The sequence below is a fragment of the Penaeus japonicus genome, unplaced genomic scaffold, assembly GCF_977035675.1.
Source record: "Penaeus japonicus unplaced genomic scaffold, GWHDUDI00000001_assembly GWHDUDI00000026, whole genome shotgun sequence".
NCBI lineage: Eukaryota > Metazoa > Arthropoda > Malacostraca > Decapoda > Penaeidae > Penaeus > Penaeus japonicus.
In genome coordinates this window covers 10645110-10665293 of record NW_028234428.1, presented here as the reverse complement: position 1 = coordinate 10665293, position 20184 = coordinate 10645110, and the positions used below count along the sequence as shown (strand labels likewise).

The window sequence follows — 20184 nt, the reverse complement described above, 5'->3', positions numbered from 1 at the left end:
CAAAATAACTGAACTCCTGAAAAAAAAAATCTAAACTGGATGCGCACAGAGACGTAATAGAAAAATAAACACATGAAACATTGCACATCGAAAAGCATGCAACATTGAAAGAAAGAAACGAGATAAAACATATTGCAAGAATAAGAGACAAGAAGAAAGAAAACAAAATTTGGATAAAAAAGGACAACAAAATAGAATAGAATAATAGAAAGAGAGAAAGAGATAGAAGCTAAAGCACAATTATTCGTCTTCAATAATTTCAATTACAATTACAAAAAAAATGCAACAATCACAGTTTTGATATTATGACATCATCTCTGTGAGATATTTGGAAAAGTTTATTATTGTGATCTAACAATATTTTTAGCATAAGCGTTTAAATACAAATTATATACTTACGTGTTGTGGTTGTCTGATTTTAGGCGTGCAAAAGGGATTGATCAAATTAGTTATGCATATTGATGTGGATATGGCAACAGTAAACACACACACATGCACATACATATACACATACACACATACACAAACACACACACACACACAACCACATCCACAACCACGAACACGTACTCTTACACCCTTCACCACACTTAAACCCCCTCACCGTTCTCACAATACATCAACAAAATATAACAATGATATCACACACCAACCCCCTAACCCCCCCCCCCCCACCCCCCTCAAAAAAAAAAACAAAAAAAAAAAACAGGCACCGAATGCACACACACACACACACACACACACACACACATACACACACACACACACACACACATCCCCCTCCCCCTCCCCCTCTCCCCACCCCAAGTACTTACAATGCATGTCAACCACCACCGAAGCTGACATGGGTATTATGAGCTCGGAATTGGTGGCTTGGCATGTCAGTGTCTTGTTGAGATCAGCTCGTGTCAGCGGGGGGAGCGTCAACATATTTTTGACGACATGGCTTGTATTGACCTCGCTCGTGTTGTCCAGCAGTGACCACTCGTGCCACCAGGTCACCTTAGGTCGGGGGTCACCTGGGAAACGAGAAATAGCCAAATTGTTGTTATATATTTGAGATAACATCTATATATCTATATATATGCTATATTAGTGGCAACACCAAATCTAAAGTATTATGTAATATACTGTACATCAGTATATATCGATATCTATCTATCTATATCTTTATATCTCAATCTACTCATCTATGTATATCTATCTATCTATTTTTATCGATCTACCTATCTCTACCAATATCTATCTATCTCTTGATATATCTATTTGTTTCCTACCTATCCATTTATTTATCTATCTATCGATCTATCTATCTATCTATCTATCTCTCAATCAATCTATCTATCTATCAATCTATCTATCTATCTCTCTATCTATCTATCTATCAAGCAATCTATCAATCTATCTATCTATCTATCAATCTATCTATCTATCTCTCTATCTATCTATCTATCAAGCAATCTATCAATCTATCTATCTATCAATCTATCAGTCTATCAATAAATCTATCTATCTATCAATCCATCTATCTATCTATCTATCTATCTATCTATCAATCTATCAGTCTATCAATAAATCTATCTATCTATCTATCTATCTATCTATCTATCTATCTATCTATCTATCTATCTATCTATCTATTTATCTATCTATCTATCTATCTATCTATCTATCTATCTATCTATCTATCTATCTATCTATCCAGTATCTAGCAGTTCTGCCACGATTTAAAAAAAATCATCTTAGGGAGGCAATAATTCAACACTGCAACATGGCTCGTTATGCCCTGAGACGACACAACAAGACGAAATCCCGATCGAACACCTGGGTAGTATTAGCAACGATGTCTGCAATATTGCTTACGCGAGGCAAGCCATGCACGATATCTCAGTAAACACGGTTGCCTAACTTGTGGATTAACGGTTTGAGCACATAGCGTGTATGCATGAAGATATATTAAATGGGGGGGTTAAGTTATGATTTACTAACAAACAACACAAAAAATATATTTTAAGCAAGAAATAAACAAATAAGAAATAACAATAACATCAAAACATAACATAACAATCTAATTACCAATCAAAAATTAAAGATTATATAATAATATAATAATAATAATAATAATAATAATAATAATAACGAAAATAACGGAATGACCAAGAAACAAAGAAAGATAAAAACAAACAAAATACAACATGAAAGGACTACAATCAGATGATAAGACCTTTTTTTGGGGGGTGGGGAAGGGAGGGAGGGGGGAGGGCTATCGTCTGAGGAGGAAAATTGTCAAAATCGAAACGTTATGATTTTATTATTCCTTTCAATTGTTGTGTTTCATCTTCTTTTTCTTTTGGTTTGTCTTTTTGTTTCGTTTTTCTTCGTTGTTGTTATCATTTTCGTGGTGTTTTCTGATTGATTATCTTGTTATACTTTTCTTGTTCTTTATTTTTGGTTTGTTTGTTTTGTTAAACTCTTTTTATGATCTTTTGGTTTTAGTTGGTAGTTTGAAACAGAAAAAAAACTCGCTTTTTTATCTTTCATAGTTTATTCTAATCTTTTTGGCTTGATATATCCATTAGTATATATTTGTTTATAAGTTTTATCTTCATAAAACTCCATCCAAACATTTCTGTCAATGTATACCCGAGAAATAATATAAAAAATAAAATAATAACATTTAACAAAATTTAATAAAATAATATTTTCTAATGTTCATTTCACCTTCGTTGCTGAATTTGAAATTTTGTACGAAAAAACATCTCTCTTACATAAAAAATAAACAAAGCACACATGATGAACTGACCTCCTCTGACCTGACACGCGAGAGTCACCTCCACTCCTTCGGTATAAGGACCAGCTACCGTCTTGACCTCCCGTCCTGGGTCAAGGTCACTGGTGATAGTCATAGATCGAGGAGGCACTGGAAAAGGAAAAAGAAATGCTAGTTATAATTTAATTTACATTTCACAATATTAGTTCGTGTTTAATATTTAGTTCAAGTCAAGTTCAAGTTCGAGTTATGACACATTGGTTGAAGTAATGAAGTTATTTTTATTTTGATATTTGTGAGATTTTTTTTTTCTTTGACATTTTGGTTTAATTACTTCTTAAATTATTACTCTTAAGCCTTTTACTCCTTATTTCGTTTTTTTTTAATAGAATTTTAGAGTCTTATGGCTTTGGGAGTTTTGATTGTCTCAAATAATTACAATAAAATATAACCACGCAACAAATAAACAATAAAACTAGCAAATAAGAACCCAATAATAAAAACAATAAAACGAATCAACAAAGCCATGAAACAAATACATAAAACAAAACACAAAGCACAAAACAAATAAACTCAAAACAAAATAAACAAAAAACACACACAAACAACCCCCCCCCCCCCCCCCCCCCCCCCCCCCCCCCCCCCCAAAAAAAAAAAAAAAAAAAAAAAAAAAACAGACCACAACCCAGAAAACCAGACTACAGACCCCCTCACGCCCCTTCACGCCCCATCACGCCCACTCACACTCACCCATCACGTTGAGCATCACCCTCGAGTTCCGAGTAGGTGACCCTCGGAAGTCCACTCGACACCTGTACTCGCCCTTGTCTTCCGAGTGCACCTTCTCGAGGAGTAACCCTTGTTGACCTCGGCTGACCTTGAGGTAGGCTCGCTGCTGGAAGGGCTTCGAGGCTTGTTGCTTCCCCTGCAACAAGGCTAGTCCTCGGGCGTCTAGGCTATGGGGGGGGGGGATGTGTTTGTTATTATTTTTTTTAGGGAAGATTTTTGTTTGTTTGTTGTGGTGATGATAAGGGTGATGATGTTAGTGAGGAGAACGTTGATGATAATATATATATAATAATAATAATAATGATGATAATAATGATAATAACAATGAAGATAGTAATGATATTATAATGATAATAGTACTGGTAGTAATGACGACAATAATCATCATCATTATCATTATCATTACCATAACAATAATAGCTTAAATAATAATAGTATTGATATTAATGATGATGACAATAATAATAATTATTACTATTGCTAATATCATCATTTCTATTTCTAGTATTAGTACAAGGAATAGTAATAACAGCCTATAACTCTTAATATTAGTAGTATCATAATACTGTTATCATTATCATCATCATTGTCGCCATGATCATCATTAACATCATAGCAATTATGAACAATACCATCATCATAATAACATTACTATCAACACTATCATCATCATCACCATCGTATAAACATTACTCTCACCATCATCATAAACATACAATTACAATAATAGAAGAAAGAAAATACATCAAGAAGAAATAGAAAAGAAAAAAAGAAAAAAACAAAAACAAAGAGAAAGCCACAGTGAGAAATTGAAAATAAAAACGAAAAAAAAACAAAGAGAGAAAGCCACAGAGAGAGAGTATTGATCAGCTAATGTCATGCATAACAAGCACAGGTGAAGAACTTTCCCGCCTTTTTTTTTCCTCGTTGGCTGTTGTTTTAATGAGTCTAATATCTCCTACAATCAGTTTGTGTACGGAGAATAAAAACAACAATTAGGAACAATCATTATCTTGATGTTTTAGTTATGCGTGTGGAAGTCGTAATTAAAGTTAATTGAAGTTATTAACATTAATAAACAGGGTGATTAATAAGGTGACTATTCGTATGGTAAAGTGACCCATTTTTAAGGTATGTTAATGTGACTTAATTTTTCTTTCGTCAATTGGTAACTTCGAAGGTAATTATGTAATTGGTAGAGGGAGTTAAATCAGTTGGCATTTCCTCCATTACTTTCAGTAGTTGTTAAAAGTAGGCTTTACTTAGATAGAATTAGTCTTTACTTAGAATCGATGGCCGTTAGCATAAAGTAGTATAGATGACTGTCATTAGGAACAAGTATAACCATAAAAGGGCGGGCTTGTACCTGTCTACAAGAGTGTGAATGTAAACGAACTCAACAGCTCTATACGAGTATGTATGTACTCAAACATATACGCGCCCTCATACCTGTATATGGGGAAAACGGAGTCAAATCTAAAGAAGAGGACAAGGAGTGTGGTGTCCCCAGGAGTGGGCGGGTCTAAGTCGCATGGCAGCAGTACACGCCCACCTTCCACCGCCCGTACTTCCGTGAGAGGACCTGTCAGGAAATAGATAAAAAAACATGAAGAAAATGCCACACTTTTGTTTTTGGTTTTTAATGGCCTGTAACTCTACGGTCCACGCACACCACATTTCACACACGCACGCTCACCAATTTTTTTTTCTTCTTCTGAATTCCACGAAGATAATATCATACACACCATATATTACATACCCAGCTACACCATACCCTAGCACACACTCAGTCATCCCACTCTAGACAGCATGACTGCCACCCTTGTCCGCTCATATGTTACCCGTATCACCCCGCCCACACGATAGAATACAGGCTACTATTTCTGACGGAGGGAAAGATTATACCCATGACACCCAATCATTCACTTAGGCGACGAGAGAGTCATGGGGGCGGCGACTGAGAGAGAGGAGATACGAGAATATAACACACACACACACACACACACACACTCAGATACACGTACATATTGAACCGTGCATAGATACACGTACGCAGATCTATAACATATAACATATAACATATAGACATACACATATCTAGTCGCGCACACAAACATACGCACATATGTATGTATCAGCACCTATGTACACGTGCACACATAAACATGTACATAAACAAGTGTGCGTAAACAAACGCATATACATTTATATACAAAACGAGCGAGAATCATCACCAAATTTGCATAAGTAAAAAAAAAAAAAAAAATCTAATCAAACTTTATACAATAAAAGTTTCCAATCTATATGATCTTCAGTTCAACTAAGCAAAACAACAAGAATAAAAGACAATCCGATAAATCTCTGACATCGAGTAAGCCCCAGTTTCAAAACAGGAAGACAGACAGACCGACAAAAAGTATAAATTCGCAACGCCGTACGATTAAAAGAGGAAAAACACCCAATAAACACACAGGACAAAAACAACAACAACAACGACCCCTCACCCCCCCCCCCTCCCTCCACCACCCCCCGACCACCCCATAATAGCCTGAGGTAACAATCACGTAAGATTACTAGCAAGACAACAGGGAGGTCTTTTCACCTCTTTCGTTTCTCTCTATTGCATCCGTTCGACCCCCCACGCTCAACCCTTATTATCCCCTTACCCCCCCTGTCCTTCCTCTCGATCCCCTCCCCCCTCCCCGTCTTTCCTCTCGACCCCCCCCCTCCTCCCCGTCTTTCCTCTCTACCCCTCACTGTTTTAGACTCTTACCTTACCTCTTCCCCATTCCTTTCTCCCTAACCCCCCTCCCTCCCTTTATCTTATTAAGGACTTTCTTACCCCCCCTCACTCTTTCCTCTATATCTCCTACTAATTTACTTCTTCTGTTTCTCTATCTCCCCTCTTCCTTATTTCCCTTTCTTCTCTCCCCTTTTCTCTCTCTTTTCCCTCCACTCTTATCCCTTCTTCATTATTCCTTCACCCTCTTCCGTCCTCCTTCCCCCTCCCCCATTTTCATTCAGTCCACCCCCCTCCCCCACCTCAACCACCCCTTCTCACCCATACCCCCAACATACCTCCCATCCCTACTACCCCCTCCCCTCCCCTCCCCTTCCCCCTAGCCTACACTCTACCCTCCGCCCCCCCCAGCACACCCCTCCAAACCCTATCAAACCCCATCCTCCCCTCCCCCTACCCCTACCCTCTTCCCCCTCGCCTCCCCCTCCCCCTCCCCCCTCCCCCCTCCCCTCTCCCCCCTACCGCCAACAATCGCACATAAAACGAACCCAAAGGAAGTTATTACGTCTCGAAACGATCGCTGTTCGACGTTATACTTTGCTTATTATAATCATGTTAATTACAATTATCATTCAACTGCGCTGGAGACACGGTAATTATGCGCCTCTGGCAATGAAGAGAGAGAGAGAGGGAGGGGTGGGGGGTGAGGGGGGTGGGGGGGTGAGGGGGAAGAATGAGGATGAAGAGGAAAAAGAAGAAGAAAAGGAATATTGATGTTAAAAAGAAGAAGAAGAGAAGGAGGAAAAGGAAGAAGGAAAGAAGAAGCAGAAAAAAGAAGAAAAGAAATATTGATATTAAAAAGAGAAAAGAAGAAGATAAAGAAAAAGAAGAGGAGGAAGAAAAGGAGAAAGAAAAGAAAAAAAAAACAGAAAAGGCATACTAATACCAAAAAGAAGAAGGGGAATAAGAGGAAGAAGAAGGGACGGAGGAAGGAGAAGAAAAGAAAATAAGAAGAAAACGAAGCAGAAGTAGTAGAAGACGAAGTAGAACAAGGAGAAGATGAAGAAAGAAAAAAAGAGAAAGAGAGAAAGTTAAAGTTGTTTATCTCTCTGAGATGAAGATCGACTGAGAAGGCTGAGATATGATGCTGCGTCAGGATGCTGAGTGAGGGAAAGAGCAAGAGAGAAACGGATATGCATATACATAAAAGTGTTTGTGTGGAGAGAGAAAGAGAAAGGGAGAGAGAGGGTTCGGGTGGAAGAGAGAGTGAGAGAGAATGTGAGAGAGAGAGTGAGTGAGAGAGAGGGAGAGAGGGTTGGGGTGGAAGAGAGAGAGAGAGAGTGAGAGAGATAGAGAGAGATAGAGAGAGGGAGACAGAGAGAGAGAGAGAGGGGGGGAGACAGAGGGAGAGAGAGAGAGAGAGAGAGAGAGAGAGAGAGAGAGAGAGAGAGAGAGAGAGAGAGAGAGAGAGTGTGACTGTGTGTGTGTGAGAGAGAGAGAGAGTGAGTGTGTGTGTGTGAGAGAGAGAGTGTGTATAAGTGAGAGAGAGAGAGAGAAAGAAAGAGAGACATGTAAATGATGATAATGAAGAGAAAGCGGCACAGTATGACAAGTAGAAGGGAAAGGAGAAGGAGGAGGAAGAAGAGGAGGACAAGAAAACGAAGTGAAAGGAGAAGGAAGAGAGAGAGAGAAGATGGTGACGAAGTTATAGAAGAGGAGCAAGAAGAACAGTCCAACAAAGAAAGAAATAATACCGAACCAGCATAGGAACAGAAGACCAAATACACATAAATCTTTGAGGTCAAGCGAAGAGTCAACACAAAGCAGAAACCACATAGAGAACCCCACATAAAGAAACCTCATGAAGAAACCAAATACAGAAACAACATAAAAAAAAATAAAAACGCCAGATTTGTGAGTGTTTACGAAGTACGAGTTTTGTTTAACATTGTGTGTGTGCGGCGAAGTTACAAACAGTGTTGTTGTCGCCGAAATTAAACAGCACAGTTTGTCGAGATGACGCACTGTTTTAAAACCGCCGCGACTTTTGTTTGCTGAGATGCAATATCCACAATTTTTTTGAGGGTTCTTACTTTTATCGTTCGTGGAAAAGAAAAACAGAGATGTGTTGTTTTTTCGCCCAATCTCTTAAAAATATCGGAAGTTACATAACAATATTAACCAAAACAGCCCACGTTTTACTCATTCATTATATTTCACTGAATCTAATTTCCCATCCATAAAACAATAAAACAAAAACAAACATACACACAATCTAGCGCAAGAAAAAAAAAGAAAAAAAAGAAATACAGAAATAGGATAGAGACACGAAATATGATACACAAATTCGAAAAGAGAAATCCACCTGGTGGGGTGTGCGGCCATATATCAAGTGCCTCTATGCGGGTGTGGATTTCAGAGGGACGAGTTTACTTAATCGTATCCACATTCAGAAAGGTAGAGGAAGGAAGGAAGTGTGTGTGAGGGTGAAGGAAAGAGAGAGAGAAGAGAGAGAGAAGAGAGAGAGAGGGGGGGGGGGTAAATAAATGAAACAAAGATAGGGGACGAGAGGGTGGGGAATGGGTGAGGGAAAGAGGGAAAAAATACAGGATAATATAACCGATTATATTTCCTACCGATCATACTCCCCTCTAGAAGCATCATCATCAACAATAAAAATAACATCAAAACCTAACAAATCACAAAACATATTCCTCGCCACAAAACCTAACATAACAATAATAACAAAACAAAACAAAAATACCAAACATAAAGAAAAATCGAAAATACAACTACCCCCTCCCCTATACAAGAATCCCCCCTCCCTTCCCCTCCCCTCCCCCCTACACAAGAATCCCTCCCTTTCCCCCTCCCCTTATACAAGAATCCCCTCCCGTCCCCTCCCCCTACCCCTCCTCCCCCTCCCCCTCCCCTCCCCTCCCCCTCCTCTCCCCTCTCCTTCCCACAGTATACGATGACAACAAAGCTACCAACACCAATAAATAAGCATAGTCTAAAACCCCAATTACACCTATCACACACACGTTAACGACTCAGGATGAAATAGGATTGTGGGAACTTGTGAAACGAGGCAGAAAAAATAACAGCTTTGGCAACTTGTCTTTCGAAAGAAGAGCGTGAGAGACGATTGGGAATTGAAGGGAGAAATTGCGTGATTTGGGGAAGCGGGGGTGGGGGGAGGAGAGGGACGGGCGTGAGAAATAGGGGGGAGGGGAGGGGGGGATTGGCGTGGAAGGGATAAGACAGGGAGAGAAAGATATATATAGATAAAGGGATAGAGAGAGAATGAGAGGGAGAGAGAGAGAGAGAGAGAGAGAGAGAGAGAGAGAGAGAGAGAGAGAGAGAGAGAGAGAGAGAGAGAGAGAGAGAGAGAGAGACGGAGAGACAAGCATAGTATGAAAAGTATGAGTGCACATGTAGACACACTCATGCGCACAGAGATACAATAGATATATCTATAGCCAGAAAGATAGAACTGAGAAAATAGACAGAGACAGAGACAGAGACAGAGACAGACAGACAGACATAGTTATATATGCGACCTCATGACGTTATGCGTTATACGACGTTCTCCCATGCAAGATCATGCATAATATTACCACACATTCGTGCTTTTCCCCTAATTGAATATTCGTGCTATGGTGCTTATCCATCCGTGTCCATGCGAACCCGAGATGGATAATAAGAGTGTCTTACCGCCCTCGTGTCCCTTATTGCATTGCCCAGTTTTCCCGTCTTGAAAAACTCCTTTGAGATTCACATTGTCTTAAGGGACTCTCCTATGCCCCTCCTCTCAGCTTATCTTCCAGCTCTTCTATGCCCCTTCTCTTAACCTACCCTCTATGCCTTCTATGCCCCTTCCCTCAGCCTCCCCTCCATCTCTGCTATGCCCCTCCCTTCAGCCTACCCTCCATCTCTGCTATGCCCTCCCCCTCCATGTCTTCTATGCCCTCTAACACTTCAAAACTCCCCTCTCCCACCTGCCAACCTACCCTCCCTACAGCATATCCTCCCTCTTTTCTATGCCCTTTCCTTCAGCCTACCCTCTAACAACCCCCCCCCCTCCCCCGCCCTTCTCGTGGCCTACCTTCTATGCCCCACCCACTTGCCTTCCCTCTGATCCCTCTACCCCCCCTCACCCCTTACCCTCCAACCTGTCCTCCATTTTTCCCTATCCCTCTCCCCACTCCCTAGCCTAGCCTCTATCCCTTCCCCCTGGCCACCATCTCATCTAACCCTCCCTCTCCTAGCCTAACCCTCCGACCCTTCTACCCCCTCCCCTCCCCTCCAACCCCTCTCCTCCCCTCCCTTACCCTCCTCCCCTCCCCTCCAACCCTTCTATCGCCATCCCCTCCAACCCTTCTATCCCCCTCCCCTCCCCTCCAACCCTTCTATCCCCCTCCCCTCTCCTCCCCTCCCCTCCCCTCCCCTCCCCTTCCCTTCCCTTCCCTTCCCTTCCCTTCCCTCCCCTCCCCTCCCCTCCCCTCCCCTCCCCTCCCCTCCTCGCCGCCCCCTAGCCTACCCCTCTCTCCCCACAAGAATTTCCCTCGTCCGCGATACCATACTCAGTGTGAACAGAGATGTAGCGTTAGAGTGTTAATGCCATGCTAGACTATTTAATTCGCTTGTGGTTGCACTGAGTGAAAGAGAAAGAGAGATATACGGCGAGGGTGAAAGCGAGAGAGAGATAGAGAGAGAGAGAGGGAGAGAGAGAGAGAGAGAGAGAGAGAGAGAGAGAGAGAGAGAGAGAGAGAGAGAGAGAGAGAGAGAGAGAGAGAGAGAGATAAAGAAAGAGAGAGAGAGAGGGGGGGGGGGGGAAAGAGAGAGGGGAGAGAGAGAGGAGAGAGAGAGAGGAGAGAGGGAGAGGGAGAGAGAGAGAGAGAGAGAGAGAGAGAGAGAGAGAGAGAGAGAGAGAGAGAGAGACGATAGGCAGACAGACAGGGAAAGACTGACATAATCATACACCCCCCCTCAATCCTAAACACACACGCACACCAACTTTCCCCTCACAACCATGCATGCAATTGCATCTAACGGATCTGCAATGTGTCCTCTAATAAGGTCATATCAAATAATTGCAAAACATCTCCTTCCCGTTGAGTATTTAGATGTTTGTTACTGGGAAAGAGGAAAATATATATTTTTTTCTTTGTCATTTTCCTTTCTATTTCATTTCTTTATTTTTATTTTCATTATTACTAATATTCTCTCTCTCTCTCTCTCTCTCTCTCTCTCTCTCTCTCTCTCTCTCTCTTATTTTTTTCTTTTTATTTTTTTTTTCTTTAAGAACTAAAGCCAATTACTACTAATCTTTTCTTGCCTTTCTCGGTCGAATTAATATTTATGAAAATTTGACCACGACTCGGCTCTTTCGTCAGCTGGGATTCGTCGTGTAAAAGGATTATGAGATATTGTTGTATCCCCACCACCCCCAATAAAAAAAAAAAAAATAAAGAAAAAAGAAAGAAAGAAAAGAAAAGAAAAAAAAAAAACAGGCGGTTTCTCCCCTCGTAGTGGTTTCTTGCCTCTTTGCTTCCCCTCTATCTTTCCCCTCACTCTTATCTTGAGAACTTGAGATTCATTTCTTTCGTTATGCTGTCCCCTTGTTTCTTCTTTGTTTTTTTGTTTTTGTTCTTTTGTTTCTCTCGGTATCTGTGTGTCTCTGTCTGCCTGCCTCTTTCTCTCTCTCTCTCTCTCTCTCTCTCTCTCTCTCTCTCTCTCTCACTCTGCTTTTATCACCGTTTTTATCTTTTATGTTACGAAGATATAAATAAACAAATAAAGAAACAGATATATATATAACCGGACAGATGAATACATGACTATAGTTGCTATCATATTTTTAATCAATAAATTAAACAACAAATAAACAAATAAACATATAAAAGCATAAGAACATATACGAATAATTGACAAGACAACATATTGGAAAACTTGCTTCTACAAAAAAAGGTATCCATCCAGTGACGAGTTGCCAATTCTCATTTAACAGACAGCCAGGTCACGTGTATTGACACATTGTTGAAGGGTGTTGGGTGTCATGGTACACACAGAGTGTCACCTGTGTCACACCTCCTATCGCCAGAGAGACTGGGAGTGTCCGTGTAAGACCTGGTGGTATTAATAGCACAGTGATAAGCGCTTTTTTGAGCTTGACTTTTATTACACAAACATTGTCGAAAGGGTAGGTTTTATAGCGTAAACCCGCTAACGTGTTTGTAAATGTTGATAACTCTTCGCTGCGAGAGTACTGTGCTTTCTGGTCTTGCTATTGATTTTGTAGTGTGTACTGATATATGCTGGTGGATTTAGATATATACATTATATATTTGTATACGCACACACACACACGCACACACTGTATGTATGTCTGTCTAGTAATCTATCATCTAAACAACGTTTTAAGAAAAAAATAACACACAACCTAAAGTTAAATCAACACCGTCAAAACACTATTACAACACCCCTTACCCCCTACCCCTCCCCCCCCATTCCATCTACCTCCTTCCCTCTCCTTCCTCCCTTCCTCCCTCCTCCCCTCCCCCCCTCCTCGACAATAAACGTTATCTCAGTGTTCAAAAGACAAGGACATTTTCCTCCTCGCCTCCCGCTATCAATCTTGATAAGAAAAGTTGTCGTTTCGCATCGCCGCCAGCTAATCCTTCTAAATAGATTCGTTGTGTCGTTATCTCGGCTTCGGTTCGGGTTCAACAAAGTGTTCGGACTTTTGGCGGGAAATTTTTATCGACTCGTTTGCGCCAGCGATTCGAACGTTGTTGAATAGACATTCGAGACAACAAGGAATTTGAAATATGTTTGCTTTTTAGGGGAAAATAATCTGGTTGGTTTAGTTTGGATTTTATCTAATCTTTTATTTATTCATTGCTTTTAACCTTGTGGAGAGTATGTATTATGCTAAATTTAGTGATTCATTTAGATATATCTGTTAATCTATTTACACCTGTTTATCTATCTGTCTGTCTGTCTATCTACATATATTTATTCATCTCTTCATATATCTATTTATCTCTTCATTGATCATTCATTAGTGAATTGGCTTGTCAGCATTATGTCAACAGTCCCTAAAGGATTATAATGACTTATGGGTGGGCTAGTTAATTAGATAGGAATGGAGAACTGGATCCGATCCACACACATACAGATCTCGGATCAAATCAAAGGATCTGACACTAGGGTGATTCAGCAAAGAAAATGGGTCTTTTTCTCTTTGTGATAGACTTATGTATTTTGAAGCTTTTATTTTACGATGTCTGGTTGTATCTTTGTTTAATAATGCTTCATTTTTATCATAATTCTTATTAACAGGATCATCATTATCAGTTGTGATTTTTATCATTATTATTAGGGTTACGATAGTGATATATGTATGTGTTACGTATGTGAGTATCTGTGGGTATATAAGATATTAACTAGTGCGTGAGTAAGTGAGTGAGTGAATGTGTGTGTGTGTGTGTGTGTGTGTGTGTGTGTGTGTGTGTGTGTGTGTGTGTTACTTCACTCGATACTTCCATAATTCACAACAACACAAAGGAAGTGACGAAAATGAAGATAATTAGAGAGATTAAAATATAAGTCCTTGTCTCTGGTTTTGTGGTCTGCTTGGATTTGATTGCTCGAGAAAACGGATGTGGTTGGCAAGCAAGGCAAGCAACTTCAAAACCGCGAAATTCCATTAGAAATCACAGGCCGCGATTTCTGTAACTTATCGATCGATCTGTCTATTTGTCTAATTATTTACCTGCTTTTCTCTCTCTCTCTCTCTCTCTCTCTCTCTCTCTCTCTCTCTCTCTCTCTCTCTCTCTCTGCAGTTTAGAGCCAGCGATCTCACAGAGCAGACGTGTTTTTGTCCTCTCTCGTGACCTAGTGACCTGACCTTAGGTGACCTGATAATCCTGACAATTAGATCTTACGAATCTATCAGATAGATTGTGAGCCAGTGAGTGACGCTTTGTCTACATAAGTGCCATGGTGATTACAATTTCTATAGTGATAAAGTGATAGAAAGTGAGTGAAATTCGCACCGGAGTTGATCACAGCTTTAGCGTGCGAGCTGGTTTTTGGACCGGAGCGTCTGTTTGATAACGCCCCTTGTCAACAAAGTGAGGTCGGGGAGTGACCGCTAGGGTCAATCCCAATCAAATAGAGGGATAGCAATACAACCAAAACAACAGCATACCCTGAGCGTTCACCTGTGTTGACCTTGTCGTACCCAGGCATGCCCTGAGGCAATTCGGGGAATACCCTCCCCGGGTTAAATCTGACGTCATGGCTAGTGCTGCCATACCGGCGTCTGAGGCCCCGACCGACCCAGGAATGGAAATGGAAAACGAACCCTTGACAAGTAAAAGGCCAGCAACACTCAGCAACGAAGACATCACCATGGATTGCGGCAACAACGGCGACCCTAACGGGAAATGCGAAAACCCGCAAAAGAAAATTGAAGAAATCCACAAACGACACCGAGGCAGAACCGAAAGAAAAGGAGAACGATATTCCCCTCAAGACGAAACTGACGACGACGGATTCACACTTGTGCAAAACAAGAAGAAGAAGAACCCAAAGAAATCGAACGCTGAAGCCGGACCACTGGAAAACGGACAAACTCGCAACAACAACCGACGGCCCTTACGACCGGCAAAATGTGAGGAAGGCTACATACCTCAAGATCAGAGGGTAAGGCTAGACTTTCCGAAAGACACAGATGTTGCCTCGAAATACAGATGGCTGTTGCATGCCACGAAACAGCATCATGGCACCAAAATCATATTCAGGAGAGATGAACACACCTACATAATGGTTGAAAGGAAAGAAGATGTAATTAAAGATCTTCTGAACACGGAATACGGTGGAATCAAGCTCCACGAACCAACAGCACCCAAGGCCAAATCGCCAAGGGTCGACATAATCATTTTTGGGCTTAGTGTTCATCAAGAGGTGAGCATAATAGAAGCCCATGAACACCTGGCGAGGCCCAAGCGCCTGAAGGGAAAAGAGGCAGTGGTGGCCGAATGGACAGGACCCGAGCCTCCCCCGGAAAAAATCTGGGTTCCTGGGGCCTACCGCCCACTGCGGATTGCTTACTACAATCCGCCTGCACGGCGTTGCTACAAATGTCAACGTTGGGGGCACGTGGCTGAAAAGTGCAGGTCTAAAACCTACTGGTGCGGCATCTGCGCAGGAAAGCACCCCACACAAGAGTGCAACAACAAAATTGAAAAGGGGGAAAAAATCCACGAGCAATGCATAAACTGCTACAAAAAAGATGTGCGAGCATGGCATCAAGACTGCCCAAATAAACCGTCTATCGAGAGCAAGGGACCACAACGACTACACTTGCGCGCACACACCAATACAACGCATCAGGCTGCCGCGCGAAGTGAGGTACCTCGCGTAATGCGTGGCACCAGGTGCGTCGGAGCGGTGCATCTCATCCCGAGGGCATCAGGCCGACAAATGGCCGAAATTAGGCCACAGCCAGGCTGCTCGGCCAGTTGAAAACAGTGATAACGCCGAAGGACCAGCAGTCACAAACCAAGACACTGCAAAACAGGCCGGAGAAACTGATAGTGCTCCTGCAGTTATGTGTAGTGAAATAAGTGAAATGATTGATAAAACGGTCAAGGACATGTCAGAAAAATTTGTAGTTGCTCTCGAAAAAAGCACGAGTGAATTTACAAAAACCGTTGAGCAACTAAAAGAAATAATTGAAATACAAAGATCCGAGATCACGAACTGAAAAAAATTATAGGTATAAATGATAAAAGGAACGCACAAAAAAATGAGCAGGGGATGACGAAGGACGAAGCTGAAAGCTTACTGAAAAAAGCTGTCCCTAGATCATTCAGTGGGAAATCAGTAAAAGAACTAATAGGAAATAAGAACTTATCAGAGAAAAATAAACAGGAAGTTCTATTCAGCTTTAAAATAGTACACGAACACATAGAAAAAATAAAAACGTATCCCCAGTTTAAGAATGGATAACGCTGAGGTGACGAATTATAAAGGGATCACCTCCTGAGTTGGAACATTGCCTCACTTAGGAAGCGATTACCCGATCTGCGCGAGAACGTGTCCAACGATAATATTGATGTAATTTGCCTACAGTACTGCAGATTATCTAAGGGTGAGCATGTACCTAAAATATTGTCCTATATATCGTACAAGCTTCAAACGCATAACTCCTGTGTTATGTATGTCAAAAAGACTTTGCCGCATACAGTTTTGCCTCATAAAGGTCAAAGTAAGGGTACACAGTTCCATGGAATTAAGATCTATATTGGAACCTCGACGCTTAATGTGATTAATCTGTATGCACAAGCAAATCTATTTGACATAGATGCGTTGCCCGACTGCATTTACTCAGAACCTACCGTTATGGTTGGAGACTTTAACGCGCGCCACACTCAGCTCGGTGATCCCGTTCGCACCAATAGAAATGGATCGAGACTTTCGAGATTGTTAAGCAGTCATGACTTTGTACAGCTGATAGGTAATGATGAGCCCACCCATAAATGTGGAGGAATTCTCGACCGATGTATTGGTTTTCATTTGTATGACACCGGGCATACATCCAGGATTACTGACGACCTAATGTCCGATCATTTTGCTCTATTGTCGGAGATAAAAGTTCCCTGTAATGCTCAGCTCACAAGTGATTTTAAGAGGAGGAGGATAAAAATCCCAGTTGACAAGATATCTGATTTTGTTCAGTATATTGACGACTGGTACGCGAGTTATTATCCAGTCTGCCCATGTAGCTTCAATAATGATCTGGTCTCTAAGATACACGAGTATCAAGACATTGCAATCAAGAATGTAAAGAAATCTCACGTCCCTCCCTCGAACTTATATAGCAATAACAAAGATTCTCTATTATCAACCTTAAAACACACTGCTCGAAAGATTGGTAGGGCATACAGAAGAAACAGAACAGCTCCCTTACTGGAACTGTTTCAGGAGGCTCTTCAAGAAGTTCGAGACAGAGTCGAATTATTGCAACAAGAAAAATGGGAAATTTGTCAATTCACTAAATAACTCAACACCAATAGGAAAAGCATGGGAGGATATTAATAGGATAAAAGGGAAAAAGACATCTCAAATCGCACATCCAAATCCTCGAGAAAAAGCAAATGAGCTCATCAACAGATATGCTAGGATATCCAGCCCTGACTCACTGAATAGTGAGTCAGCTGCTCTCTTACGCGAATCTTATGCAGGCATGAGGGAATTGATTGACTCGATGATTGAGCAGTATGATGATTGCGATGTTTCGTTTACTGAGACCGAGCTTGATGCTGCCCTCACCAGAGGCAATTCAACAGCTCCTGGCGAGGATGGCATCACGTATGACGTCATTAGACTACTCAGAAATGTCCCTGGTGACCTGTTCTACGATTGTTCCGACTCATTTATGAAAAGGGTGTGCTACCAATATCCTGGACGCAGAGTATTATAAACACCAATACCAAAGACAAATAATCCAGGGAATACAGACCGATTTCCTTAACTAGTTGCCTTTGTAAAACTTTGAAAGAGTCATACTAAATCGGCTATTTATTTAGAATCAAAGATAAAATGTCGCCAGCTCTTTATGGATTTATGCCAGACAAGAGTGTTCAAAATTGTATAACAACATTTCTGTCAATTCTTGGAGGCAATGGGTTCACTATTTTCCTGGATTTGAAGTCTGCATTTGATACAGCAAATAGGCAAATAATCCTACACGAACTAGCCCTGATGGGAATCGGGGGACGTATATTACAGTGGATCAATGGATACTTCCAGAATAGGCAATCAGCCGTAGTGTTTCAAGGCTATAAGAGCGAACAGAAGGTCATGTCGCTCGGCACCCCCCAAGGGGGAGTCCTAAGCCCTCTGTTATTTAACGTATTGGTAAACTCCCTTATCATCTCTCTTAAACAACAAGCCAATGCCACGATCATAAGCTATGCTGATGATATACTGATTCATGCTAGAAATTATCAAGACTGTTTATGTGCACTGCAGACAATATCGACGGTCTGCAATGAACTAGGATTGATTATTTCAATAGATAAGACCAAGGTATATAGTCACAATGTAAAAGATCGAGATAAACAGTTCACTATAGATAGTGATAGTATAGCTCAGGTTGAATCATTTCGATATCTCGGAGTAAATATTCCACATACGGCCGAAGATGTTGAGGTGATCAATCAAAAATGTAAGAGTAGACTAGCTGCCCTACGAGCAGTTGCTGGCAATAATGTAACTTCGGGGCAAACATACGAATTGTAAGAATGATGTATACAGCTTACATAAGACCCCTCATTGATTATGCTGCACCTGCTCTAATAACACAGCCATCCCGAACAATTAGAAGGCTAGAAGTAATGCAAAATGTGGCAATGAGGATAATCCTGGGATGTCCAAATACTACTAAGGTCTTGAACATGAGGAAAGAACTCGGATTGCCAAGCATTACTGATAGGATCACAGAAATCAACACAATGACAGCAATAAAATTATTAAGATCGCCAAATGATAGTATAGCCAAGGAATCTTTGTTAAATTGCCTTTCCACGGGGCGCCACAGATCTGCTTGGTCAAGAAAACATGCTCAGAGCTTCGAAACCATGATATGATAGAGTTCTGCAAAGGCATCCCTCAAAAACATTCTGTTCCGCCATGGAGATAAAGCACTTCGACATCATCAAAGCAAGTGTCCCTCCAAAAAAACAAATTGAAAACAACGCTCACCTGAAAGCTAAATTAAGAAAGGACATTCTGAAGCAAATTCACGAGATTAAGCAAGAGTATGAGATAAAACAGCTTATCTTCACTGATGTGTCGGTAATTCCAGCCACAGGTTCAGCCGCATGCGCTGCAATCGTATGCGATGCCACTGGAAGGATTAGCGATGTTGGTTTCAGACTCAACAACTGGGGTCCATCCTGCAGGCAGAACTGTTTGCTTTACTTGTTGCTCTTAAGATAGCCGATCGCACGGGGGATAGTACTCTCATCATTACAGACTCCCTCTCCTCACTTCATGCTCTAAACTCATACAGAAATGATAACACAGGACTCGTGTCAACAGCGAGGCATAGGTTGAACAGATTGTTTCTGAAGGATGTAGCCACTAAAATATTGTGGGTACCATCACACATAAATCTAGAGTTACACGATATGGCTGATGCTCTATCTAGATCATACAGTCATATGGATACTATTGAGTATGACATTGGTGTAACAACTGAGCATGTACGTAAGATCATAAAGAAAAAGCTCTCCACTCAGGCTGAAACTGAGAGAAATGCTGAGCAAGACACAAGCAGATCAATCATTCACCATAATGCTATGTCCAAGACAAAGCATATCTACGGCAGTACAAACAGAGTTACGAGACAGCTTGATGTAGTGACCGCAAGGTTACGGCTTGGCTACAAATATTACTGGGAGTATAGTGTTTCAAACAATGCTGGGGGAACTGAATGCAAGTTGTGCAGTCAGCCCTATTCACACACCCTTGACCACTATGTAATGATATGTCCTCTAATTGAAGAATTTCGTGAAAGGATTGAACGTAAAACATTGTACAGTATTGCAACATCCTTTATAGAGGACGGCATTTTATCAGATATATTACGTAAACACAAAGACTTTGCCTGTAATAGATAAAATTGCAAGGCCTCTCTAGAGTGATATACATGCACTACTATGTCTTATGTATAGCTTTGCCCTAGCTTATTGATTGACAGGGTCACAGTAATATCTGTTTTACCAACAATGTATGTCTCAGAAACTAATATGAACTGTACAAATCATTTAGGCATAGTTCCTATGCCTATTCATGTGTATACAAT

At 41.1% G+C, this 20184-nt stretch overlaps 1 protein-coding gene across 1 annotated transcript in view; it reads right to left on the bottom strand.

The window, feature by feature from the left end:
* The window catches only part of LOC122249765 (protein turtle homolog B), a gene marked incomplete at its 3' end in the record, with an annotated part of 72410 nt that overhangs the window by 9617 nt on the left and 42609 nt on the right, over positions 1 to 20184 (bottom strand). Inside the window, 4 exon segments of the mRNA XM_086552431.1 lie at positions 816 to 1019; positions 2804 to 2920; positions 3521 to 3726; positions 5009 to 5141. Coding sequence (XP_086408557.1) covers positions 816 to 1019; positions 2804 to 2920; positions 3521 to 3726; positions 5009 to 5141 — 660 coding nt within the window.